General features: G+C 36.3%; 1 protein-coding gene across 2 annotated transcripts in view; it reads left to right on the top strand.

The window, feature by feature from the left end:
• LPIN2 (lipin 2) overlaps positions 1-27,395 on the top strand; it is a 43,515-nt gene that overhangs the window by 12,002 nt on the left and 4,118 nt on the right. For both annotated transcript variants that reach the window (XM_056485374.1, XM_056485375.1), the window contains exons 2-19: positions 1,896-2,096; positions 4,474-4,569; positions 7,878-8,176; positions 12,114-12,221; positions 16,005-16,128; positions 16,744-17,065; positions 17,302-17,401; positions 18,182-18,369; positions 19,473-19,566; positions 19,911-19,980; positions 20,081-20,170; positions 20,858-20,940; positions 22,059-22,203; positions 22,942-23,090; positions 23,566-23,652; positions 25,001-25,153; positions 26,218-26,332; positions 26,985-27,088. In XM_056485374.1, coding sequence (XP_056341349.1) covers positions 1,905-2,096; positions 4,474-4,569; positions 7,878-8,176; positions 12,114-12,221; positions 16,005-16,128; positions 16,744-17,065; positions 17,302-17,401; positions 18,182-18,369; positions 19,473-19,566; positions 19,911-19,980; positions 20,081-20,170; positions 20,858-20,940; positions 22,059-22,203; positions 22,942-23,090; positions 23,566-23,652; positions 25,001-25,153; positions 26,218-26,332; positions 26,985-27,088 — 2,519 coding nt within the window. In that variant the 5' untranslated portion in view covers positions 1,896-1,904. The remainder of the gene's footprint in view (positions 1-1,895; positions 2,097-4,473; positions 4,570-7,877; positions 8,177-12,113; positions 12,222-16,004; positions 16,129-16,743; positions 17,066-17,301; positions 17,402-18,181; positions 18,370-19,472; positions 19,567-19,910; positions 19,981-20,080; positions 20,171-20,857; positions 20,941-22,058; positions 22,204-22,941; positions 23,091-23,565; positions 23,653-25,000; positions 25,154-26,217; positions 26,333-26,984; positions 27,089-27,395) is intronic.

Raw genomic sequence — 27,395 nt, 5'->3', positions numbered from 1 at the left:
CTCAGGTGTTTGTCATGTTCTGCTTAATGAGCTAATCTACCTTACTAACAACCCACTGAAACAAACAACAGCAAAAAGGTAGACTTTTGCCAGCTGTGTCATGGAGCTAAATCAGCTCATTTAGAAGGTCAGATGAAGAAAGGTTGAAGTGAGACCTTCCCTCTTTAGCAGGAATGAGCTATTACTTCACTAGCAAGCAATCAATTTTATAGTTGTATGTGAAGCTACTTACAGATGAAATTGAATTAATGACTAATGTTGATAGAGAGTCCATCCTCCTAATCTCATTACTCACTCAATGACAGTCTGTTCTTTTTGTCTTCATCAACAGGCTACAGGAAAAAAATTCTCTAGCATATTACCTAGCATAGTAATTCTGTGGATAATTTCAAGACAGTTTTAATGAAACCCTCCACCTTAATTTGTAAGTCTTGTGAAGAGGAAGGGATTAGTTTTTAAACATGTTAATATGGTTTGGTAATGTATGAGAAGCCTGAGATGGAGAAAAATGTTTCCATAGCTGCTGTAGGTGTGAAAGTAGTTTTAGATTAGCCTGTTTACAATTATATCGGTACAGGTGCCACGAAAGAGTTCACTTTTGGGTGAGTGTGAGACCCCTCTGTTATTTTAAGGAAGACTTTAGCAGCTTAAAAGAGAAATAAATAATTAATTGTATAGACAATAAAGCAATATCAGTAGGAAGAACTGTTGTAATGCAGTACAGTTTTGTTTAGAGGTATTAATAAAAATCCTAAACCTTGATCAGTAACTAATAAAAATAGAAATGCAAATAGAAAAAAATTGTAGATTTTTTTCTAGAAATAATATCCCAAAATAGTTTGGGGTTTTTTTTTGTTTGTTTTTGTTTTTGGTTTTTTTTTTTGTTTTGTTTTAATAATTTAGGCTCTTTTATATGATCAGTGTTGTGGGTTTTGCTTGTTGGCAGTAGTTCTTTGTTCTCCTAAATATCCTTAACTTCAGCAGCTGCAGTTGCTTGGATGTTTTTGAAATGAGCTTGTAGCAGACTTTTGGATGGGAGGCAGGAGATGGTAGAATGAGGAAGGATTGCACTTAGGTTTCTATCAGAACATTTTCACAGTTTTCCCTCCTCTTTCTGTTAAAGCTCAGATGTTCTGAGAAGTCCTTGGACTTTGATTTCTTATTAGTGGTCATAGTTCAAATTGTGTTCTTAGTGTGAAAGACTTGCAGTCATTCAGAATTCATTCACTTACCTAATTTTTAACGGGTTAGACAGAATTTTCAAAAAGTGATTCTGTGCTCTTTATCCTGTTTGACTATTAGCATAATTTTCCTAATGTGTGTATCTCTTTTATCCCATTACATACTTTGATAATTTCTCTAAGATGACTCAGCCATCAGAGCTGTAAAGGAAGAGTTACATGCAGTATGTTCTTAATACCTTTTCCCAACTTGAAAGATTTTTTTTTTTTTTTTTTTTTTTGCATCCTTATGTACAGTTATCTCCTTTTTCAATATAGGATTGGTTGTATTAAATAGACAGTCCTCAGGAGAATTAATTTTTCTTTTTAGCTTATCTGAGTTATTAAGCATCACTTAAAGTTATACTTTGAGGTCTGAAAATGACATGCTTCAAGATTGTCTTTGAAGTATTTAATTAGTCATAGATTCAAGTTGATAAGGGATTAGGAATAAGTTTTGTAACTCTGGGTACTTTTAGTAATACAAGGATTGCCTCACAGTTCTGTTGATTCTTGAAAACAGTTGTGTAAAGCTTGTTACAATAGAGTAATAGATAAATTACATGGCACATCTATTTAAATGTTTTTTAAAAATTAATTTCAAAAAACCAATTGTGTTTTAAATTTACTTAGTTGTTTTTTTTTTTTTTTTTTGTCTTTCTTTCTCTCCCTTAGTTTCAGACTATGAACTACGTGGGGCAGCTTGCAGGACAAGTCCTGGTTACAGTGAAGGAGCTGTACAAAGGCATTAATCAGGCAACCCTTTCGGGGTGCATCGATGTCATTGTGGTCCGGCAGCAGGATGGGACCTACCAGTGCTCTCCTTTCCATGTCCGATTTGGGAAGCTTGGTGTGCTGCGCTCTAAAGAAAAAGTGGTAAGTTCACAAAGTGGGTCAAAACAAAGTGTTGAGTACCAGTGCATTCCTTTTTTCCTTTTTCTTTTCCTTCCCTTCCTCAGCTCTGCACATTCCCAGTTAGCAGACCAGTTTAGTCCAGAACAGTTGCTCATAGATGCTGTACAGGGTGGTAGTTGTGGAATGCAAAACAGAACTTCTTGTGGTAATCTAAGGACTCTGCAAAAATGCTGTGAAAGAAAAACTGTGATAGATCTGGGCCTATGTAAAAAGACAAACATTAATATATAGACTTCACAGTTTAAAGATGTTTATGTGGAGCTATTTATTTACTTATCCAAGTATGCTGGGAAGGAAATGCTTTAATGCTATTTAACTGATCCCTGATGTAAGCAATTCTTTTTGGAATGTCTGAAGGACAAACAGCATACGTTAAGTGTTGATGACCCATAAGAAATATTGCTCCTTGTTAGCTGTCTTCAAGGCTGATTTGCAGTAGAAAATGCAGTTATTAACATCCACAAGCAAGTGAAAACTGAGACTGAAGCTTCATTCCTATGTGGGCGTGTTTGAAAGGGAACCTGGTACAATTTGCCATGCAGCCATTCTGAGAAGGTGATGCTACCCAAGCAGATTGTCCTTCCATCCCCTTCTCACAAGCTTTGTTAATCATGCCAAGACAGTGAGTTGGATTGGGTTGGCTGGAAAAAAAAAAAAAAAAAAAAAAGCTGTTGTAGGGGGACTTTACTGTCAGTAAAGAATGCTGTGTATGGCATGTGGGTGTGCTACCAAAAGACAAATTGATTTAAACAGGACATAAGCCCTCAGGATTATATTCTGCTTTTTTAAGGATTAAATTGTTATTGCAGGAAGCTACCCCATCTTTATATTTTGGTTGTAAAAAGAGAATGAAGTTAAACTGAAAGAGTAGTTAGGTCAAGGCATTTTTTTGTTAAATGTCAATTTCTTAGAGTTACATGCTTTAAAGTTGTATGTTATAGTAACACAGGTGAGTAACAGGTTTTTTGTTATTTTTTGGTTTCTCACTTGTTGGTGTTTATTTTAACAAGCTTGCTGATGATGAAGAATTTATTTACCTTAACAATTTTGTAACAGATTACATGACAGTTTTCAACAAGGTACAAAAGATGTGGTATAGCTGTACTTGTTCTGACATCTAGGCAAGCGAGATATGCTTACAACAGGAGTGGTCTGAAATCCGGGTTTGTTAATGCACTTCTGAGTAGCTGAACCAAATTTGAGAGGTTTTCAGCTTCTGGGTATCTCTAAAAAGCTGTTGAATAGTAGAAACATCTATTTTTGATACCTGTTGTACTAGCCTGTCAGTGTAATTCTCAGCTTTTGCTTGTGTAGATGGCTGCTGCTCCTTGTTTCCTCCATCCTGGCAGTTACTGTTCACACAGTTCTCTCAATAGTCAGTTGAGTGCTTGTTACTGTGTTGTGGGTGCATTTTTCTCTGGCATGTTGTAGTCCCAAGATGTGTGGGAACACAAAGTATGTGTATCTGTGCTTCAACTTCAAGTATATAAAGAGGTCTCCAGAAACCAGTGTGAGGTATAATACTAACCTTAGAGATGTTTGTCTGTCTAAACCAGCATAACGAAAAGGTGAGGTATTTTAAACTTGTGTTGCTGAATTGGAAATACAAGAAAATATTTTAAAAATGAACATGTAATATGTATGATTTTCAGGTCAAAATCAGTCTGTTATTGTGGGGAAGAAAAAAAGTGGTTATCTTAAGGATTTAGGTATAGTCCTTATGCCTGTTTGGGTATTCACCTAATTTATCATCTAATTTATCATCTCCTATGACTGGGTTTTCTTTAGCACACTAAAAACATTATTCTCTGACAAAAACACTGTGGTTGCAGAAGGATTGTGGACCATGTCATACCCCCATAAACTCATGAGCAGGAAAATCTGAAACACTAACTTGAGTTGCAGAAATAATTGTGGCAAGTCTCTTATCACTTTCAGACACGGCCTGCCTCCAGGAGGCTTCCAGGTGGAACTTCTGGTGTTCAGGATTCAGCTTCATACCAGGCCCCAATTCAGATTGAGATTTAAACATCTCAACAGTCTCAGTCATTCTTCCATGAAATAAAGACTATATCAATAATTGTTTGAACAAGATCCAGTCTTTACATAAAGTTTAATTTTTTGTTTTTCTTGTGTGTGTTAGGCTCTCTGCCAAGAGCATTATGTATTTTGCAGGTGAAGAAACTAAAAGACCATTATGACAGACTTGTGTCAAGAAGAGAGGAGAAAGGGAAACCATTATACAGTGAAACAAAGTTTACTCTCAGAGCTAAGCAGACCATGAGGTCAGCACTTTCCCCAGGATGAATTATTTACAATAAATTGTCTCTTTCCACAGATTGATATAGAAATTAATGGCGATGCTGTTGATCTTCATATGAAATTGGGTGACAATGGAGAAGCTTTCTTTGTGCAAGAAACCGAGGAGGAAAATGTAAGGACTTAGTGCTTCTTGATGGCTACAATGTAGTAATAACACACTAGTGGGTTAAAGGTGCTTCATACGGTGTTGTCAATATCCTCACTTCTGTGAAAGCTAGATTTTCTGTAACTGAATCTTAACATCTCTTTCATATGCTGCCAAGATGCTTGATGCTTTGTACAATTTTGCTGCCAGTAATAATAAAGTAACTAATTATTTTCATTAATTAGAGCATTATTTGGAAGATGTGCTGAAGTATTTTTTTGTTTGCTTTAGTTAATTCATTCTTGTTGACTGCAGTTATACTGATTGCAGTGTCTTACAATAGTTTTTGCTTTAAGTTATTACAGCTTGTGCCTCTACTAATAAAGGTAGTCTACTTTTTGGGCATATTTTATATTTGCCTTGCAAATTTTAGTTTTTCACAATTTTATTTATGAAACTTTTACCAGGTAACAGTAACTTCTTTGACTTGAGAATTTATTTCCCAATAATCTTTTCCAGCTGGAAGCTAGTGAGCCTCTGAGGAACAGGAATAATTGTTCATTTTTACTCTGATTTTCTAAGGATATGGGAGCTATGTGATCACAGTATTGGTCAGTCCTGAGCATTGCTTTTGGTTGCTTTTGAGTCTGTTGGCATTTTTCAGCAAGTCTGAAGGAAAGAAATTCTAAATGCAAGGCTCCAAAAGGTTTAATGAAAATAGTCAGAAGAGAGAGGAAAAAAAATTCTCTCAGAAAAGATAAAGTGTTGACTTCATCTTGTTATTGCAAATCAGTCTTTCAAGGAAATGAGACAGATCCAGTTTTTGGTTTAGGGTGCTGCTTGTTTATAGTGAGGGATCAGAGGAAGCTGTCATGTTTAAAGGAGTTAAATTCAATTTAAAGTGGAAGGAGAAAATAGGGACCCCAAAGGACAGCTTGAGATTCGTAACACCTAAGCAAAAGGAAGGTTGGGTTCTGTGTTTTAATACACTGTGATTAAAATAAAAACTGAAAGCAGTTATTTACAGATCTAGGCTGTGCCAGACATTGATGGGAGCTGATCAGTCTCATGACTTTCAGAAAGCAAGGGTGTTAACCACTGCCTTTCTCCCCAGTACAGTGTTTTAAAAGAGCTATTGCACTTGCATAGTACATTTTGATTTACAGCAATAGTGTCTTATCTGTCATGCTGAGTATATAGATCAAGTTTTCTACAAAGCAAAACTGAGTTATTTCTACTGCTTTTAGACACTTTTTTCCATGCAACTAGTCAACATCTTTGGCCTCTTGAAGCTGTGCTTAAGGGATAAATTATAAACCTCTCATTAATTTTTAAATTTTTTTTTCCTTTGGACGGGATTCAGAAAGGTATTTTTAGGGCTCAGTCTTTGCATTTTTCACATCTTGACATTTTAAAGTAATACCACTCACCTCAATTCATAAAAATTAGGACAATTTTCCAGCCAGTTTTCTTTTAGCATTTCCTGAGTGTTTTATTTTTTTATTTTGTTATTCTTGATTGTTTGTCACTGATTGTGTAGAATATTTAGTTTAGGTGCTAGTATTTTATTTCAAGGTTTTTCACAATGCAAAATCTGTGTGTCATCAGTGTTGTATAAGGCTGTATTTTGCTCTCCTTTCTCTACCTCACTCTAGTTTACAGCCAGTGGAACAAAGTTTGTTCTGTAATTCTTAATTCAATGAAAATTTGAATTTAGTATTAAATAGCAGATAAGACTTTGAGCACAACAAAAGTAGCATCAGTGCTCTGTCTGTATCTCATCAGTGTTCCTGACTAACTTCTGTGCAAGAGTCCAGTAAAATAACAGACATCTTGTATTTAGTTCTATTTGCTACCATGAAATTGAGTTCCATAACTTTTTCTCTTCACCATGCAAATTCCATTCTCTCTGCTTTTCTTTCACCTTGTCTTTGTGGCTTCACAGTGTGTTTCTTTCAGACTAGGTGTCAATGTCTTCTTCAGTTTCTTGTTTCAATGTAAATATACCTCAGGCAGTCCTTAGCTAAAGCTTTTCCTTCAGAGAGCAGTGGGTTGTCATTAGTTGAGGGTTGTTTGTATGTTGATGTTAAGGTGAGTAAATTATAGTTGACTTTTTCTTTTTGAAAGATACTGTACAAAAATAATGTCTGACATGTACGACATGACTGAAGGCACCTTCACCAATTTTGTGGGTAACACTGATCTGAGAGGAGAGGTAGAGAGGTCAGAAAAAGAGCCAGCTTGACAGGCTGGGAGACTGGACCAACAAGATTCACGCCAAGCTTTAACCAAGATGCGTGTGCAGTCTCACATAAGGGTTGGAAGTGTGGGCTGGCACACACAGCAGTGCAGGCTGGGATCTGAAATGGAACTCTGCATCACCTGGCCAGCAGCGTGCCCTGGCTGCACTGAAGGCAAATGCATCCCAGGCAGCATCAGCAATAGCACAGCAGAGATGAAGGGATGTGGGGTTGTCCTGCTCAGCCTGGTGTATGTTAGATCAAATCTGGAACACAGTTCTGGCATTCCCAGTTCAAGAGAGACATGGAAAATTGGAGAGAGCCCAGTGGAGGGCTGGAGAAATTGAAATAGAAAAAAAAAAGTTGCTGGAACTTGTTCTACTGAGCCTAGAGGGGAATCAGGGGAATCTAACCAGAGTCTTGCAGTACCTACAAGGTAGTTACAGAACAGACAGAAACTTTCTTCACAAGGCTGTCTAGTCATAAGATGGGGCAAAGGGCACGGGGAAAATACTGGCTAGATAAAAGGAAAATCCTCCTGTACAAAAGCAGTATAACACAGGAATGGGTTGCATAGAGAAGTGATAGACTCCCTCTATCACTAGAAATGCTTAACCTTTGACAAGGCCCTGGATAACCTAACCCGAGGCTCTGCTTGTGACAGAAGATTGGACCAGATGGTGTCCAGATGTCTCTTTCAACCTATACCTTCCCATGAATCTGTTTCAAAATAAACAGCAGTGGATTTAATTAGCCTTTTTTTAAATAACACATTTAATAAGCATGGAACTGGCGTGCTCGGGGCAGACAACTTCAAAAACATTCCACTGACTGGGTATTTGCTTTGCTGGCAAAATCAGTTGTTTGTGTCTGAAAACTGTAAGAATACTAACATTAATTTTTCTGAACTTCTTGTAATCAGTCTTGGTGAACTTGCTTCCTTTCTAGATAACAGCTTCATATCATTGGGCATCTGTATGACTTTGTGTCTAAATATAGGTACAGAGATTAATCTGTAGCTGAAAACTGTCCTGTCTGGACAAAACAAAGTGGAAAAATATAGCTTTTTCTTTTTTAATTTTTTTTTTCCCCTAGGAAAAAGTTCCTGCTTATTTGGCAACATCTCCAATACCCACTGAAGATCAGTTTTTTAAAGACACTGACAATCATTTGAAATCAGGTGAAAATGAGAGGACATGTGCAAACTCAGAAATTCCACATTCTGGAGAAACAGAGACTGTATTCACCCCAGGTTCTGTGAAAAAGAAAAAAAGAAGGAGGAAGAAATACAAACAAGATAGCAGGAAAGAAGATCAAATCTCTTCTGCTGGGACTGAAGACATTTTTGAAATGGAGATAAGCTCAGATGATGAGAAAAGTGTACAGCCCCTGAGGTAAGCTCTTAGATAGTTGCTGTTTCCACTGTTATCACTGAACATTTAAAAGCTGACTTGTTCATTTTCTCCATGCAAATATTGCACAAGTTTTGGTAGGCTCTGCCTAGGCCTTTCCTCAAGCAAACAAATGAAACTCCAAACAGGTATCTTCCAAATCTTGACAGATTTGCCTTAAAGTTGGGCCATTTTTTTATGAGCATGAAATGCAGTTAAGCCCATTCTGGTGAAGAAGTGTTTTATGGTCTGTTGTTGACTGATGAGAAAGTTTCAGTGTAATTTCTCTGATGAGCCAGAGTGATCTGGTGTGTTTGGTAGCCTCTAAACAGACTGCAGTGTGGAATGCCTGTAGCACACCACATCTGAACTTGACTTCTCTGCAACCTGAAGTTTACTTTGACAGCTGAAAAGTATATAAATTAATGTGCCTTCATGTTAGTAAAGAGAATTCTTTATACATGTGTGAAAGCAGGGGGGAGGGGGGGATAGAAAGGAGAAGAAAAAAATCAATCCTGTATTTTGAAGTGGATAAACTCTCAGTAAAGTGGAGCTTGTGCTAAAGTAGTAACACATAAGCTGAAGAGGTCTATAGGGTAACAGGAAAGATTAAGGTTATAGGTGAAAGCTATCAAGCATATAAATGCTTCAAATCCAGGAAAAGCCTGCTCATCAGGACTTGGCTTTCAAAGAAATCTAGGTGTTTTTCACTGGACAGCATTGTTGTTAAATGTAACACTGAATAAATTCAAGGTCAGGTCTGGAAATTGCAAGAATGTTTTGGTGTAAGAGAATAAAATAAATCTGAAAAAACTCCATCAATATGCATTTTCAAAGGAGTCTTAAATTTAGTAAGTACCAGACAAAAAGGTTAGTGCAATAGAAAAAACAGAAGTCTGTTATCACGCCTATGACCAGTAAAACACAACAAACAAAATCTGATTTTTAAACTGTTTTTTTGAGCATCTGTGGCTTTTTTAGTCAATTTGCCTTATTTTATTAGTGTCATATTTATGTCACTTTATCATTTCAGTGCTCTGTATAAGTTTTGGCATTTTGTTTGGTTTGACATTTTTATCCTTTTTTTCAGTTTGACAAAAGACCTTTCCTCAGTCTTTGGCATGCAGTGATTAAGATATTAAACTTGTCATAGTAAAACCATCAAAAATAAAAATAACTGTCAAATACAGGAAGAGAGGAAATATAACCCAGTAATTGTTTATTCTTTATTTAATGAAGTATTTAGGAATGTCATGTTAATAATGGCTGCTTTCATCCAGTGTTTAGGATTCAAATTGCTATTATAGCAATTATCTTACTTTGACTAGAGGTGAATAAAAATTGGTGTGTTTGATCAGAATGATCAAACTGTTTAGTCATAGCTGAACAGACCATGGTGTTTTCATCAAGTTTGCTTTGGTTTTATTTTTTGTCCCCTTTAGAATAAAATTTTGGCAATAATCTTTTTTTTTAATATGTATAAGCAGAAACAGTAATAGAAATACATTATTAGACAGGGTGTTAAAAAGTGTAAAAGATGATTTTGTAAAAGAATGATGTTTTCTTGCGAAGAGCAAGTAAATGCAGGACTGAAACAAAAAAACATTGTAATGGTGAAGGCCCAAATACATCAGTTTTGTGGCTCTGTGTCAGTTTTTAGTTAAGTTTATATTCATTTCAATGGGCTACCAGGATAGAAAATAAAATGCCTTCAGTATGCATGCAGTAGGCATTGTTTTCCTCCCAGCTAAAGATACAGTTGTGAGAAAGCGTTCGTAAGTTTTCTTTTCAAACCCTGTGGGGATGTAAGGTGGAATCAGTAGATTTGATACTGTGGTGTTTTGGTTGGTTGTTTTCTGGGTTTTGGGGGTTTTTTTAAGTTATAAATGTGCGGCTCTGAAAAGGAAGATAAGAAATGAGGAACTGAACTGTTCTTAGGCATAGCTTCAGATTTCAAAGTGAAACTAGGAAAGGAAAAGGGAGGCTGATGTTTTAACAGGAAGGTCAAAAATTCAGTCACAGGTGCCAGTATGTAATGTCTTATCTCTTTGGTTTTTTATAAAGCAGAAAACAAGATGTTTCCTCTTTCTTGGGAAAATCTGTTACCGAGTGTTTATCAGCTTTTTTCAAAATATGTCCATTGTCTTTTCCAGCTATGATTTAGATATGTTAGTAGTGCTAGACTTACAAAAAATAATACCAGGGAGACTGAGATTACAGTGTGTACAACTCAGAGGGCATTATTTCTCCGGTTCTAAGGGTGTTAAAGGGTTAAGTGGTTATCTGTCTCTGAAATCTTATATATTTAATATTTAGACTATATGTAAAGTGGGCAAGAATGACACAAAGTGGCAGTGTTGCTTATAAATGTTGCAAAATAAATAGCTTAGAATTGATAGTGCAACTTGAAGTTGCAAATTGATGCATACTGATTTTTCCCCTTATATTTTCAGTAATCTTCAACAGTGTTTGGATTTTTAACCTTTGTGTTCATCCCCTTATCAGTTAAATTTGATTTTTTGCATCCTTTGTATGAGCCATTTTTGTTGCTAATTTCCAATTATTAAAATCTATTCAGCACCACCTATGTGTCATCCTGCCTCCCTCCCCACTAAAGTAAAGATACTGAGGACCTCTTTAATTTATTTTTTTTGTGTTTACTTAGTTGTTCAATCATACTTTTTTCCTCCTTTGGAGATACTTGGTACTGCCAACAATGATAGTACAGAACATACTTCAGTCACTTAGCTTAGTTTGTGACTACAAAGGATGTACAGTCTCTGCAGTTCTCATCTTAAGTCAGGCAGCATCATCAGGTTTCATAAGAATACTGCTGTGGAATAAGAAGTGGAGCTAAAAAGACATTTTTAGAGATCAGCATTTACCATAAGCTAGACTGTCTTCCAAGTGAAAGGCTTGTGCAAATGAGGTAGATGACTGTAACTACTTAGTGTCTAATTGAGCTGATATGCAAATTCTAAATATTTACACATTTGATAACAGCAAAATATTTTCTTTTCTCCATCCATAAGAAAAATGAGCATTAGCATTCTAAAACAAATCCAGTGCAACTGTGCACTGGAATATTTTTTTTTTTTCTGTCATAATAATGGCTTAAAATAATTTCTATTGTATTTTGCACTGAAGTTCCAGGTATGTCTTCTTATCTACTAGGCATGATGCCCTTGATCTAACCTCAGACAAGTTACTTGTATCCTGAGAATAGTTATTTATTCAGTTAAATTCATAAAGCTGTAAAAAGATCTGAAGTACTTTATGATGGCAATATTTCAAGGGGACTTCTGTAAAACAGGGTGTATGCCTGTTCAGTGGGTCTTACTGTTGGTTGATCTAGATACTGAGTAGAGTTCCCAGTGCAAAACAAACTCTACTGCTCAGTAAAGTGCATTATTTTGTCTCCTTGTTGTAATTGATATTGATCTGTGAGCTCTTGGGTAAATTGTGATGCTAGTACCTACCCCTGTTAGGTTTCTTACTTTTTAAATTTGTTAAATGTACATTGTCAAAACTAACCTTTCTAGTTCAACTTTTCCAGTGATTATAAAATTCACGTTGTAATGTTTACTGTATAAAAGTTTATATTCATCTTCGTGTTTTGTTAATATTATCTGCCTGTGTAGAGTAAAATCACTAACCATTACTATGTAGAGTAGTTTTTTTTATGCTGTTGCGATTTCTTCAGTATTAACTTCCAGGAGTGGTAGATTTTCAAATTTGCAATATTTTCAAGTATTAATAATAGTTTTAAAATACTTTTAAAGTTGCATGAAGGTGTCTTGAGAACAATAAATCCATTAAGCTATACACTTCTTATATGCTCTTAGATTTTTTTTTTTCAATAGCACCTATGTAATTTCTTTTACTGAATTAGTAACACAGATTTCTTATAGCTGACTTAATGTCTTATGTGTCTCTACAGAGGATCCTCAAATTCATCACCAAAGGGTGAAGAACAAAAAGAATCTTTGATTTATCATTCGAAGGACCATTACCCCTTATCTGATGGAGACTGGTCCCCTCTGGAGAAGTAAGTCACTTTGTAGTATCGTCATTTGTATAATGATAAGGAATAATAATAAAAAAAAATTATACCTTTTTATTCATTTTCCCCCAATCTGTAAAACTGTCAGACTTGCCCAACTTCTGTGATCTCAAATGCACACTTGATACTAATTTGAAACTTTGTGAATTTTACAAAACATGTTATTTCACTGTTAAATAGAGGAAATACAGTTAATAAGATTCCCTCAAGCTCAAAAGGGTGTGGAAAACTAGTATGTTCCCTATGATTCACCCTAGCTTAAGCAATACTTGATCTGCCACAACTCAAAGTGATGAGCATGTTAAGGTACATTTTACTGTGTGAAGTAATCCGAATTGCTCAAGGTAAAGCTTGATCTAAAGCTGAATCAGGGGATTTGCTGGAGTTCTGGTATCTTTCTTTGTCCGATGATACCAAAATAATCATTAGCTGACTCTGGATTGTTAAAAATGGCATGATACAACTTGCCAGTCAGTTTTCAGTGACCAGGTACATTCTTCAGTTTCTGATGTTCATGCTATTCCTCTTGCATTCATTTGGTAGATTTTACAAGGCTCATACTTTGGATTTCACCACTTTAGCCTCAATCTCTTTATGCCTAAGAAAGCGTTTTGTGCATATGTGGCAGTATTTGTGGTAAATTTTGTATTTTTCCTGAACCTTGGACATACAGGAGAGGGCATATATGTCTCACATAGCATACTAAGTAGTATCTTGATTCATCTGAACTCTTTGGCAAGTGTCTAGTTCTACTGTTTTACTGTTTTTCAGTTTGATGGAGAATTCTGCCTCATAGCAGGTACATTCACAAGGTCAGTGAGGATTAGTGGTCAGCCTTCCATGATGATGTTGCTTGTTACCTGCTCAGTACACAGATTCCTGTTCTTCTGCATCAATAGGTGGTGCAGAATGGAAGAGTTCAACCTTCAGCCAATATTTTTTGAAGTGTGTAGTATCTCTGCTTCAGGTGTTTGCAGGGCTGTGGCCCCAGTGGAGTCAGAATGTACCACACCGTGCTTGGTGCCTGCTAATTCCTCCAGTGCATAGCTTGTTAATGAGCAGAAGCAGTTGGACAGGAAATCCCATTGTCATTCCTTTTTATGTTTTGGGCTCACAACCACATCCTCAATTACACTTAATGAGGTGTAGCCTTCAAATGTTCCCCGAAGATTTGTGGTTTGTGACTGAAAAGCAGTCACAGTGTTTGACCCTGAGGACTGACACATTGCTGTATGGATTGTATCACCTAGATGACTGTAACCTGGAGGCTGATACTCATTTTCAGTTTATAAAACTCTGAGCTAATATAGACTAGCAGGTTATTTCTGGGAGAGATAATTCATGCATCTGGTCTCGTTTATGTGTTATGGGGCCAGTCTGCTGTAATAACTTGTTAATGCCTTATGTGAGGTACCTAGGCTTTTCACAGTTCTGGGGTTTTTTTTTTTTAACAAAAAGTTGCCCAGTCCAGATTGCCGTTCAGCAGAGAAATTGGCAATTTACTTTTTGTCTTTAGGGAGGAGATTGGGTCAGGGATTCTCTGACATGTAGGAGAAGATAAATTTTGCTTTAAATTACTTCCCCTAAGCCATCATAGATTTTATCATGTACCTTACATACAGAGGAAGAGATGGGTGGTTTTAATAACCTCCTTTTTGGAGATCTGAACAAGCTAATTAACTTGTAGTTCAGCTGGTTGTCTTGCTCTTCAGGACCCTCACAGGGAGCTCAAGGAAAAAATAGCACAAGTCCTTTCCATGAGGACACTTCTGTTTGTCCTTCTCAGTATAATAAGATGGAAAGCATTACCATTAACTGTTTGATACCTGATGCCATCACTATTCTTCCTGTTTTAACAGGCAATGTTGGCACAATTAGGTTACTATTACAAGCATGGGCCTTTTGGCTAAGTATTTCTGCCTGAGAGTGACAGTGAAAAACATACCTTAAGGGAAGTAGAATAGACTTAGCGTCCCAAAGCCCTGAAATATTCAGTCTTTTGCAGGACCTTCTGAATATTAAAAAGTAGACTTAGAAACTGGTTAATATTGTGCATGGCTTCCAGTTGGCTTGTGGTCTAGGTGGAATAAATTATTTGACATGTAGGGAAAGTTAATTCATGTTCTTCCTGAAAACAAAGGTGTACATGTATTTTAATAATGTGTTGCTTTAAACAAGCCCTTCTAACAGTACAGAAAATGTGATTTCTGTATGACAATGCTAATGAAGAACTGAGAGGGGAAATAGTTTTCTTTTTGTGTCCGTGGGTGATGAAGGCTGGAAGTCCTCTCACAGCAACATGAGGGATTCTTAACATGTGGATTGTTATCTGCAGTCCGAATTCTGATCAGTTTAGTCCTGTATGACACTGCAAAACCTGAGGTCCTCAAACCTTCAGAAAGTTCGCTATATTGTACTGAATTAGGTAGCTAATCTTTGCAGGAATTTTATTAAAAAAAAAAATCCATAAATTAAATATCTGTAGGGAGTTAGTTTAAAATTTTCAGTATTAAACAGACCAATGAACAGACCAAATTGGAAGTGACCTCAAAAGTTCATCTGGCCCAACCTGTCATGGGAGAGGGAGCCTCAAAGAGATTGTCTAGCACCTGGATCAGTAACAAATTGCAAGTGCAACAGGTGTGCAATCCTGTACTGGGATGGCACAACCAAAAAGCCCAGCACAAACTGGGATCTTATGTGGTTGGGAGCAGCCTTGCTGACCTGGGGGACAAGAAGCTGAGCATGAGTCAGCAGAGCACAGCAGCAGCAGAGGCAGACTGGAGCCTGGGCTGGGTCCATGGGGCATTGGTGGCAGACAGAGATGTAATCATCCCTCTCCTCTTAGTGCTGGTCAGGCCACACATGGAGGGCTGTGTCCAGCTCTGGTCCCTGTAGTTTAAATTCAAATACTGAGCTTTGTTTATATAAATCCAAACCATAATATGTTATGAATGTCAAAGTGTATGAAGAGCAGCATTTCTATAATATGTAGTACAATTGCCCTATTCAAGGAAGGGTAGACAAAACATTGTGTTTCCTTTAATCTCTAAGACCCTAAGTGCAAAATTATATTGAAACCACTCCTTTCTAGCATTTTGTAGGGTGTTCTTCTGGCTTAAAAGTAATCTTGACTGAAGTAAATTTCAGATGTCAGTTTCCACTACAGGAAAAATAGCATGGATTTTAAAGGTCGTGTAGTCCAAACACATCTGAAGGAAGTTTTCAAGTAATCTCCTTTTCCTCTCCCTAGTTATCTTCTGAATGTTTCTTTTTTTTTTTTCCTTGCCTTGGGAATTGAGGGGTTTTTTTGCACTTGTGAGTTACGTTAGCAAGACTTTTATTACTCAAGTCTTTGCATAGGCAATGCTGTGAAATGCTACTTTTTTACAGAGGTTAGGATCTTAGAACTATTTTCTGTCTTACTTTTCAATAAACTTTTTAGTTTTGTTCTTGTTTTGTTTGAAAAATGGAACATGGGCTGAGGGGAGAGCTGTTCCTGCACTGCAGATGCAGTGAAGGAATCTGTTCAGTATGATGACTATGTAAGTCCTTTAATGTGATTTTGGTTTTAACCTAATTTCTCACCGTTTGAAAACCCTGCTGGGCTTCTTGCCATGTTGCCAAATAATTGAAGCTCTGTTAAGCTGTTGAAAACTCTACCAAGAGTTGCTGCACAACAAATGCATTAATGCATTTTAAACACTGCCTTTTTTTTTTTTTTTTTTTTTTTTTTTTTTTTTTTTTTCTTCCTTATTGATTTGGTAGCCCTTTCTCTGAGCAAGTCTGCCCTAAAAGTGATTCAGAACTGGAAGTTAAGCCTGCTGAGAGCTTGCTGAGATCTGAATCTCACATGGAATGGACATGGGGAGGATTCCCAGAGTCAACTAAGGTAAATGTCTTTATTGTCTCTAACTTTGTAACTGAGTTTTGGCATATTTAACACTGTCCTAGGAGAGGATTGGAATCTGCTGCTGTTGTTCATATACAGTTGAAATAGGGAGGTAGCAGCCCCTTGTGGCAGGCAGAGGGAGTTAAGTTCGTTAAGTTCATGAGCTGCTCAGCAAAATAATCCCAGAAAACCTAGCAGTGAAAGTCTGAAATTTTTGAATTTTTAGTTAGAACCTGAAGGAGGCAACTTAAGATTCTTTATTGTAGAGTAAGTTCTGTTTCATTCCAGAGGAACTAACTGTAGCCTTGATAAGAGTAAATTTGGCATCCAATGGAGGCCCTGAAAAATCCACAAATGTTTTTTCCTTGCTGTGGTTTGGTCAACACTTCCTCTATGCCAGTTTCTTTACTGAACTTGTAAATAAGCCCCTATGAGCATTCTTTTGCAGGGAGCTTAGCTAATATGGTGAGACATGTTTTATATTGCTACAATTCTTGTTTATTTTTTTGTTTCCTTCTGTTATGAGAACTTGTACCATGAGTACAAATGTAACGTTTAGAACAGAATAAAAGAAACAGGTGAGGTGAAAGAATTGACCAGACATCTGTTTTTCAGATAAGTAAGAAAGAAAAACTGGAACATTGCAGAACAGCTACCATTACTCCATCGGAGAAGACTCATTTTAGGGTCATCCTCAGCTCTGATGAAGTTGAAGACGATGATGATGTGAAAGATTCTGTCTGTACAGTACTGAAACCTGAGCCAAGAACTCATCCTCTCCTTAAGCAGATGGATGTTAAAGACTCTGTTGCTTCTGCAGTTGTAGAACCTCCAGTTCCGTTGCCGTTGGATGGTGATCATCATTCCAGAATATTGATGGACCCTTTACCAGAAACAAAACCAACTGCAAAAACTGACTCTCCTTCAAAAAAGAAAGGTGTGGAATAAAGCTCTTGATTCTTGCCCTCAGAGTGATCTACCAAACTTGAGGTCATAGTAGAAAAACTATAAATGTGCCTTTTCAGTTTTTCCTATTTAAAATCTTATCTGACTTATAATGAAAGTCTAGAACTTAAAAATCATACAAATAAGTCTGAATCTTCCGTGATTATGTTTGTATTTAACGTGTCTGGCTAACTTCATCTTAGTAATCTTAATTGTTAAAATTAACAGGGGTGCACAAGCGAAGTCATCATCAAGGCCCTGATGATATTTACTTGGATGACCTAAAGGCTTTGGAACCTGAAGTAGCAGCACTCTACTTTCCCAAAAGGTAATTTTGAAGTAAAATGCTGTAAATCTGGGGTAATTCTGCACTTACATTACCTGAGTCATTGCATGTATTATTTATGTTTTGATGAAAAGAATTGGACTTCCAAGTTTTTAGACTTTTGGAAGTATTTGACACTTATCTCATTGTGAAAATTCTAATTTGACAGGAAACATATTGAAAGAACACATGGGAGGTGACTACTGAGAGTTTTCCACTTTGTGGAACCTGTATGTTCCTCAGACATAGAGGGGAATACATTTAAGCTGCTCTTGTACCAGTACTCTTGTTCAGCCATATTGTAAACTTTTCAGTGGATCAGACTAGTGACTCCAGCCTTAAATGACAACGTGATTTTTAATGTCATTTTTATTTTCTCTTGTACTTGTTGCAACTGGCTGTGTTCTAAAAACACTAAAAGCAGTGTCCTGTTTTCCTTTTTCTTACTTTACAACTTTCTGGTAAAGACTGAGGAGCACAGTGTTATTTTGCAGAAGTAGAATGTGGAGGATATTTTCTTCATTTAAATCCTATTTAGACAAGAAAGGCAATTATTAATGTAGAGGAGAGTTAGGAGAACTGGAAACAGTCTGCTAGTATTATGAAGGGTTGGTGTGGGTGCGTGTCTGGGTTTTTTGTTAGGTTGCTTTTAAATTCTTGTTGTGAAATGATGTAAAAATACAAAAGCAAGATTTTTTAAGTGGGAGTAATCATATAGTGTGCTCTGTAACCTAAGATCTGTACATTTTTTTTTCAAGTAAAATACTTTTCACTTTCCTTCAGTGATTCTGATCCTGGCTTCAGGCAGTGGACAGAGTCAGATACCCTTTCTGGTTCCCAGTCACCCCAGTCAGTGGGAAGTGCTGCTGCTGATAGTGGTACAGAGTGCATGTCTGATTCTGCTATGGACTTGCCTGATGTTACACTTTCACTTTGTGGAGGTCTCAATGAAAATGGAGAGATTTCTAAAGGTATGTGGAAGGTGAAAGCATAAAGAGGAATGGAATTCAGGCAGCTAAACAAATGAAGTGGCTTGAATTTTCTGATTTCCTCCTTACAAAACTTTGGCTGATTACTATGCTTACATTGAGACAAGGGGATAGAAAATCTTTCATTTTTCTAAAACTCTCAAGTGTTTGCTGAGCAGAGATAGCAGAATTGAACCTCATATTGATCAAGAACACTTGATGTCTTGAGAAGTTTTTTGTCTCCTTTTTTGTGCCATATGTTATTTATCTGACCAACTGCATCAATTTCCAGTTGCCAGTTCTTGCTTAGTCCTATGTAAATATTAACAATTCATCTCCTTTCCAATTACCTGATAATTTTTCTTCTTTTTCAGTTTTTTTCAAGTGATAAAAAACCCCTTTGTGTTGGACTGTTTTCTGTTCTACTTAGATCCTAAATGATTGTTAACCTCTAGATTTTTACTAGCTGATTTTTTTTCTCTTAATGCTTTGGTCTGGTTACTGTTGAAGTTTTATGTATTTTTGAGGGAGCTTTTAGGAGCATAAAATCTTCATGGACATGTACTGCAATATTTTAATATTTCTAAATGGTCATCCAGTCTAATACATGAAATGAAATTTAGGTGCTTGGTAACATGGTAGTAGTACTGGATTTGATTGGAAAAAAGGGTGTCTTGATTGCAGAGGTCTTACACTAAATCATGGATTTCTGCAAACATACAGAAACCAGTTGTGGAAATGCTAGTTAGTGATAGTAGTTTTTCAAACCTGAAAAGCTGACATCACCCTTCCTCCTCTTTTAGTGTAGTATATAGGCCCGTTACCCACCATCATAATTTTTGAAGAAAACTTGCCTAGACAAGCATGGCTTTCTTATTCCAGCCTTTGAACTGGTTTACTTCCTCCCTATCCTTCCTGTTCTAATTTCTTAATGCTCTTTACTGTGACTGTTGAAGAGATCCAAGGCTTCTTCTGTAGGGAGGAGGCAGGTACGTCTCAATTAGCACATCTTCAGTGATGCTGCAAGATTTTCCTAGATGTAAACTAATCAGACATCTTGGGATTTTATATTATTACTTTCTAATTAAAATATTTTTCTATTGCAGAAAAATTTATGGAACATATTATTACTTATCATGAATTTGCTGAAAACCCTGGACTCATAGACAATCCTAATTTAGTAATACGGATTTATAACAGGTAAATTCTTTGTGTCATGCAATTAAATCATAGAAAATCTCATTTCAGATCTGGTCTCTGAAGTGAGCATGTTTCTCAGCTTCCACTGCAGTTTGTGTGTGAATCTGTTTGAAACAAAGGTTTGCATTAAATTTAGCTTTAGCTTAAGTGAGATTTTTTTTTCTGTAATTTCCACTGATGTTGAATTGTATATATTAAAATGATCTGCTTGCAGAGGATGTTAGTGTTAGTTGTTGGCAGCAAATACATATTTTCATCAACACAAAGGCAAGTTTTCTATTCTGATATTTATTGATCTGTAGACAAATTATGCAATATCTTACCAATAACATGTTTTAAAACAGGTATTATAACTGGGCATTGGCTGCTCCTATGATTCTGAGTTTGCAGGTGTTTCAGAAGAGCTTGCCTAAGGTAAATAGATAAATGTATATTTCTTTGAAAATACTGTATGTAGTAACACCTGATTATCTCTGTTTTTCTATACTAATTAAAACCACATGTAATTTTCCAGGCTACTGTTGAGTCTTGGGTCAAAGAAAAGATGCCAAAGAAGTCTGGAAGGTGGTGGTTCTGGCGCAAGAAAGAAAGCATGACAAAGCAGGTGACTGATACCTATTGTGACTTTTTTTTCTCTTAGGTGTTAAAAGATTAAAAAAAAAGTTATTTGTCAGAAGTGCCTCAAAACACTGCTCATATAGCTCAGTGTCACTGATGGCCAGCTGATTGTAGCATCTGTTTATTTAGCCTCACATCATTGCCTGGTGCTATTAGCTGCATCAGCAAAACTTGTTGGATCCACCATAAAATTCTTTCTTCTCAGCCATAAGCAGTTATCAGAGCTACTCTTCAGTCACTGCAGTATATTTTAGGAATGTACACACAAATAAATAAGTAGGTGCTGCACTACATTATAGTTAAGCTGAGACACCTCATTTTAGACTAATTTAAGCTTTCTAAACCTTGAGTATGGGCCCTAAATTTACTTCCCCACAAAAATGCGATTTACAAGCTTAAAGGTTGACAGCTCCTTTTAATGCTAAATTCATTGTGTTAAACTAGCAGTTCCCAATTTCTGGCGCACTGTTTTGCTTCCCAAAATAAGAAAAAGCTTTAATAGAGAATTTCTTCATAAGCATCCCTTTGTTAAATAATTCTTAGAAATTATTATGTTGAATGGTGATTCTGAGATTTAATATAGTTTATGTACTATTTTGGTAGCTGTTTTTAACTTGGATTTGTTTAAAATGCTTAAAATGTCAATATGTTCTTTATTATCCTGTTGCTTTAGATACCAGAGGCAAAAGAGGGGAAAACTGAGACGCAAAGAGCAAATGAACTGCCAGCAACTATAAAAGAGCAAGTTAATAGTAGGTGTGTTCCTGTCTGAAGACTTACCTATGGACTGAATAGTGCCTTTTTTCCTTTTTTTTGAATGAAGAATTCAGTAGTAATGTACTGTGGGAAGAAGTATTTTCCTGTAAAATACTGAAGAGGAACCAGATGCATATAACAAATAATTCAGCAAAATAATGTGGCAGCAAACATTGTAGGAACTACAAATACACTACAGTTATTTCCTGAGTGCTGTTGTGTTTTTTTTAATTTCCTAAATCATAACAGAACTGACAGAACAAACACATACATGATACCCTTTATCAATAGGCCTCTGCTCTGTAAATACAGTGATATTGTTTCCAATACACTTTGTAATACTTTTTTCTTTTGTGAAGGCCTAATATTGTATTAATAATTTAAACCATGTGGAATTTTTTGTAACATTAAATAATTGAAACAATAAAATAGTATTAATCACAGTGCATATGTTGCCCAAGTTGTGGTAGACAGCTATCAATGCTTAGCACAAAACTCTCCCATTCTAGGGTATTTATTATGCATATGCATATTCTTGCATGATTTTGCAAAGGTATTTGTAAATCTTGGTGTCTTAAAGATTTAAAGAACTAAATATATTGTGATTTAATACTTCAGAGAAACTAAATGCTGCTTTTAATCTTGAAATCTCTAATGAGCAGGAAAATAAGTCTGTGAATAACCTTAAAAGGTGAGCTACTCCACTAACACCCACAGTTTAAATGCCATAGTAACTGAGGCAGCTTTTTTTAAAAACAAAGCATGGCTTTGTGTGTCATTCAGTGTCCCTTTTCATCTGCAGTTTACCTTATTCATCAACACAGTATTAGTGACCACCTGACAATGTCTTTACTAAACCCATTGTGTGTGGAGCCAGCTGGGAATAGTCATGTTTAGAGCTCCACCAGTACTGGCATTTCAAGTCTTACTTGCTTACTGGCATGTACTGTCTTTATCTGGGCATTCACTAGACCTTAGTCTAGTGGCCTTCCTTAGTCTGTGCTATCAGGTAGCAGCAAATCCTCAGCATAAGCAGAAATTACTCTGGCATAAGCATCTTATTCCATTAAAGAAGAATTTTATCTAGCTTACATTTATTCTGGTTGATGTCATGTTAGGCCTCCAGAGGATGATTCTTCTAGTGATGAAGCATCCCAGGAGGTGAAGGAATCCCTGAAAATGGATTCTGCCCCAGCAGAGCATCCACCCCATGGGAATGTTACATCTTATAAGAAGTCACTTAGATTGTCTTCGGACCAAATAGTAAGTGACATGCCTGTCTTGTGCGTAGGATGCTTCATAATCCTTTAAAAAAATTCCTCAAAAAGAAATTTAATGTGTATTCCTGTGCAAGGGTAGGCAGCTGCAGGGAATTTCTGGTATTTTTTTTCTCTGTTTTTTTTTTTTGGTTTTTTTTTTTTTTTTTTTAAGAATTTGTTTGGATTAAAAAATAGCAATTTTCTATGAAGTTTCATAATTGAACTTCTGTATTGAAATGTTGCCAGAAAAGTGGCATTGTTGCTTCTGTAGTTTGAGTATCCTAGGATCTGCACATATGTGTAATGGCATACATTTAAATTGGTGTGCAGTTTATTCACTGTGGTCCAATTTACATGTGGTTTTAAGTATATGATTTTCATCAGGAAAGAATTTTGAGGAAAGCATCCACTGAGTAGAAAATACTGTTGTATCCTATGGCAAACTGGGAGTTCAGTTTGATGGTGCTGTGAGTCTGCTGTAGTAGCAAGAAATAAAGTGGCAGAGAGTGAAATATCTGCTGCTATAGGCAGTAAGGGAACTGTTAACATACATAAGTACCCAAGCTGCAACAGACTTGCACAGCAAAACCATTGTGCCAGTGTTAAACCACTTTTGGATGAGTTAATCAAAATAGACAAGGAAGAGTATATGAGCCATTTTGTGCAGCTCATTTATGATTCTAAAATCATGAAAATTTTAGAGGGAGGGTAACTTACATTTTCAATTATTTGTATTCTGCAGGCAAAGCTGAAGCTCAGAGATGGCCCTAATGATGTTGTGTTTAGTATTACAACCCAGTATCAAGGGACTTGCCGTTGTGCAGGAACAATATACCTCTGGAACTGGAATGATAAAATCATAATATCAGACATTGATGGAACAATAACTAAGTAAGTATCTTGGGGGTTTTCCTTTCTTTGTTTTTTTTTTTTTTTTGTTTTAAATCATGTTTTATTGATCTTATCCTGCTTTTCAAAACAAGATAAAGAAACTTAATTTAAGATAACTATTAAAGGATGTTCATTAATAATGTTGCTTTTGTTTTAACTTGTACTTACCTTTAAAGTTAACTAGAAAATGTATTTTAAAAGAGTAATGCCAAAATGATAGCATTTACCATGCTATTGTTCCCTCTATTAGACTTCTCCAGATTTAGCAAGCACATGTTAACTTGGAAATTGACTTGACTTGTATGATCCCCACTAATTGCTCTATCTGGACTACTTATTAATTCTCTTTTTAAATAGTTAGGACCTTCTGCAGAAATATTTCTGTACATATTCTTTCTAAACTGTATGCTCGTTAGTGGTTGTCTTTAACAGAACTCATACAGCATGTGTCAGGTACCTTTGATTCTCCTTTTAGGTCTGATGCTTTGGGACATATCCTCCCTCAGTTTGGCAAGGACTGGACTCATCAGGGCATTGCAAAACTCTATCATTCCATAAACGAGTGAGTAGGCAATCTGTGAAACAATTAGGATTTTCTGGAATATGGGAATTAATGTATAGGTAATTGGATAGTTGTTAAAAAATGCACAGTTTATTAAAATGTACTGGTCAAAATGCTGGGAAGTGAGCAACTTTTGTCGTACCCAAATGAAACTAAGTTCTTTCCACAGATGTGTACTTCTAGAGGAATGCAAGCCACCACTTTTACTAGGTCCCTTCTCAGACATTTTGTTCTGCATTTTAGCTTTTAAAACTTGTGTAATATTTTCGTGACTACAAAAGAGAACCGTAATAGAAATCATTTCTCAAATGTGCATCTCTGTTTTCCACCAACTCAGGTTGGTCACTAAACCTTTCAGAAATATTGTTTGGCATACATTTAAAACTGAGTAGTGTCCTTCCATTGCATAAATGTTTTCTGGTTCAGTGGGTTTGCTTCCAAAGCCAGGTGAATGCTCCATAAGTTAGATTTTATCTTCTGGAGCAACTTCTTTCAAAAATACAGTGGTGCCAGAAATAATACTTGCTAACTGAGGGCAATCAACTGTTAGAAACTTCAGAATTAAATTAATTAACTTTCATCTTTGTTTTTAGTAGTCTATCTATCTACAAAAATATTTGAGGTCTTAGAATCTATTGTTGGTCTTCATGTGGCTGCTTGTGTTTCATGAGAGAGAACATGAATGTTGCTGTTTTGTTAGGTTTTGTTTGGGTGGCTTGGGGTGGGTTTTTTTGTTTATTCAGTGCATAACAGAAGAGCAGTTTTGGAATTATTTGCCAAATTGAATCAAGTCTTTGAAAATGCACATAAACACTCAAGCCTTTTATGCATCCAGTAACTGTATACAAATCTGTGTAACAGATGAACATACAAAGTCTGCAGGAAGAATTTAAGGGCTTAATGAATGCTTGTTGTTACCCATCTTTCACTCTGCACTGCAAATTCTGCCAACAACCTGAAAAACACAGGAGATCTGACACTCATTATTTTGTGATGCAGATAATTTAGATAATTGCTGTCATCCTACAGCTGGGCTGAAAGAAGCTGAATAAAACCAGTGTGGCACTTATTTAAACACAATCTAGTCCATCTAATTGTGTCCTCTGCGTTTTACCATCCTTATTCTGTTTGCACTTCCTGTTTCTCAGTTTTGATTGTCATGTGTTTAAACTACTACATGCCTTGCAGATTCTTTTAACAATAGAAAAGTCTTTTCCTTGTGTGTGTGCAGAGCTCTGCAGCAATTCAGTACTAAACTGGAACCTCTAGACATTGCTATAACTGTGTACTTATCTTTGCAAAGAAATTTTAACAGGAATATGAACTAAGTTGGTAATTTATTTTCTAGAAATGGCTACAAGTTCCTGTACTGTTCTGCCCGTGCCATTGGGATGGCAGATATCACCAGAGGATACCTGCACTGGGTGAATGACAAAGGAACAATTCTCCCCAGGGGCCCTCTCATGTTGTCCCCCAGCAGTTTGTTTTCTGCCTTTCATAGGTAAGCATGTGGGATTTTTGTATCAGTTCCCTCCCCATTTCAGAGAAAGAGTAGATTAAAAATACTTGGCATTTCAGCTGTAATGAAATGTCCACTCTGGACTATATTTGCTACTAAGACTTGATGTCCCTCTAGTGATCATTTTAAAACTCTCTTTTGTCTGAATTTTACTTGTATACTTCTGTTCCTGTGAGCATGTTAGAAGTGGCTACAAAACACAACGTATCAGTCCAAGAGGAACTCATTTTTCTTTCTCTTTATTCATCTAGTCCATGACTGATGACTCTTGGGTTCTGTTTATATCAGTACATTTTTCTCTTTTTCAAGCATACCTTCAAGGTTTGCAGTGCAGTACTACTGCACAAGGTAGAGAAAAGGAAAAAAAAAAAAAATCTGGCGAGTATAGACTGTCATGTGACATGATCTTGTAGTGTTGGAATTGCTCCATATACAGCTACTTAAAAAAAAAAGTGTGGAGTTTAGGTATGGTTCAACTCAGTTGATCTTTTGGACCAGCTATAGTCTACCTGTTCTTCATGGGAGGAGCTAATAATGGAGAAGTATTTGGGGTGGGTTGGTTGGTTGTGGGTTTGTTTTATTTTGTTTTAATTTTTGTTGGGGTTTTTTTAGTTTGTTTGGGGTTTTTTTGTTTTGTTACAGATGGCAATGACAGCAGCTTCCATTAAAGTCATGGGCCTTAGGCATCTTCGTCAGAGACAGGAATTTTAATAAATACACTTTAGTGTACTTGATGAGATCTTCTGATTCAGATAGTCAGCTACAAAAAAGCATTTCACAACTTCCTTCACAGCTGGGACTTCCATTCCTATTTATACTTAGCCTATGCACAGTATTCACCTGGTTTTTTTTTACTGTAGGTTGGAAAAGAGAGAATGTTTGATTGTTTCTTGTATTGTTCTTGGAGAGCTATTTAGGGCTGTCTATGTAATTCCCAGTGCTAGCAACAGGAGGCAGTGAGACTATAAATACCAGATAAATGGGGAAAGGAGAATACCTTCTATCAAATAATAATTCAGAATTTGACTGTTGAAATTTTGTTTTAGGGAAGTTATAGAAAAGAAGCCTGAGAAGTTCAAAATTGAATGTTTGAATGATATCAAGAATTTGTTTGCTCCCAGTAAACAGCCTTTCTATGCTGCTTTTGGAAACAGACCCAATGTAAGTGCCCCTTTCTAACTGAAGGGTTAAAAAGCAGAACAATCAGACTTTTCTTTTTGTGTTTCTGAAAATTTGAATATGGAAATAGAACACTTCTGCTTTTATGGATTTGAGCAGGAAAAGCTACGTGCAGATACCTTAAATAAAAGCTGCTATAGCTGCTTATATGAGAAAGGTTGCAAAGATGCATTAATATTCTCAGAATTTTACTAAATACCTTTCCAAAATCTCTTAAAGTATTTTTGAGTGCTTTGTGACCTAAGGGCATTAATTCAGTGCTTTGCAGTCTTGAATCCCTTTTCTGGGTGTGCAGTTCGTGTATTTTCTCTGCAGCTCAGTGCTTCTGTATTTGAGTGAGAGAAAGCAGGAGTATTGTCAGAAGAATATTGTCACAGGGGGTGGTGTTGTGTGGTGTACACTTTGTGTATGTTTGTGGTCCTAGGCTTGGGCATAGGCTTGTGTTTGGGTACAGGGGTGTGCATGTGTATGTGTTGGGGGTGGGGATTTTTTACAGTTGTTTGGGGACTTTTTTTAAGAGGCAGTTTTACTGTAGCCTTTTTGGATCAGCTTTTCTCATTCCTTTGATAAATTTATTTTTATCACATTCAGTAAGGAAATACTGAAGCATGTGCTTGTGTTGGTGCTTTTGCAGGATGTATATGCCTACATGCAAGTGGGAGTTCCAGACTGCAGAATATTTACTGTAAATCCAAAGGGTGAACTGATCCAAGAACAGACTAAGGGAAACAAATCTTCGTAAGACCATTTTTGTTATTTCAGCTAAAGGAAGTGTTTAGAAATGGGATTATAAAATAATTGTATTTATGACTGTGATCTCCTTTTACATGTGACTTGTGCAAAACCGTATTTGCCGGTTACTTACAGCTTTTGATACTTGAGTGAATCTTTTCAAAATGAAAATTGGCAAAATAAAATTGAAAATTGGTTCTGTGATAGTGGGGCATTTTTGTTTGACTAGAACTTTCTGGTCTAGACTTCTAAAGCTGCTTTTGGCTACTGCTGAACAGTGACTCTATTGTTAAATAATTCTTTCTTCTTCTTT

Source organism: Oenanthe melanoleuca, chromosome 2 (assembly GCF_029582105.1).
Source record: "Oenanthe melanoleuca isolate GR-GAL-2019-014 chromosome 2, OMel1.0, whole genome shotgun sequence".
Lineage (NCBI taxonomy): Eukaryota > Metazoa > Chordata > Aves > Passeriformes > Muscicapidae > Oenanthe > Oenanthe melanoleuca.
This window is presented reverse-complemented; position numbering and strand designations above follow the sequence as displayed.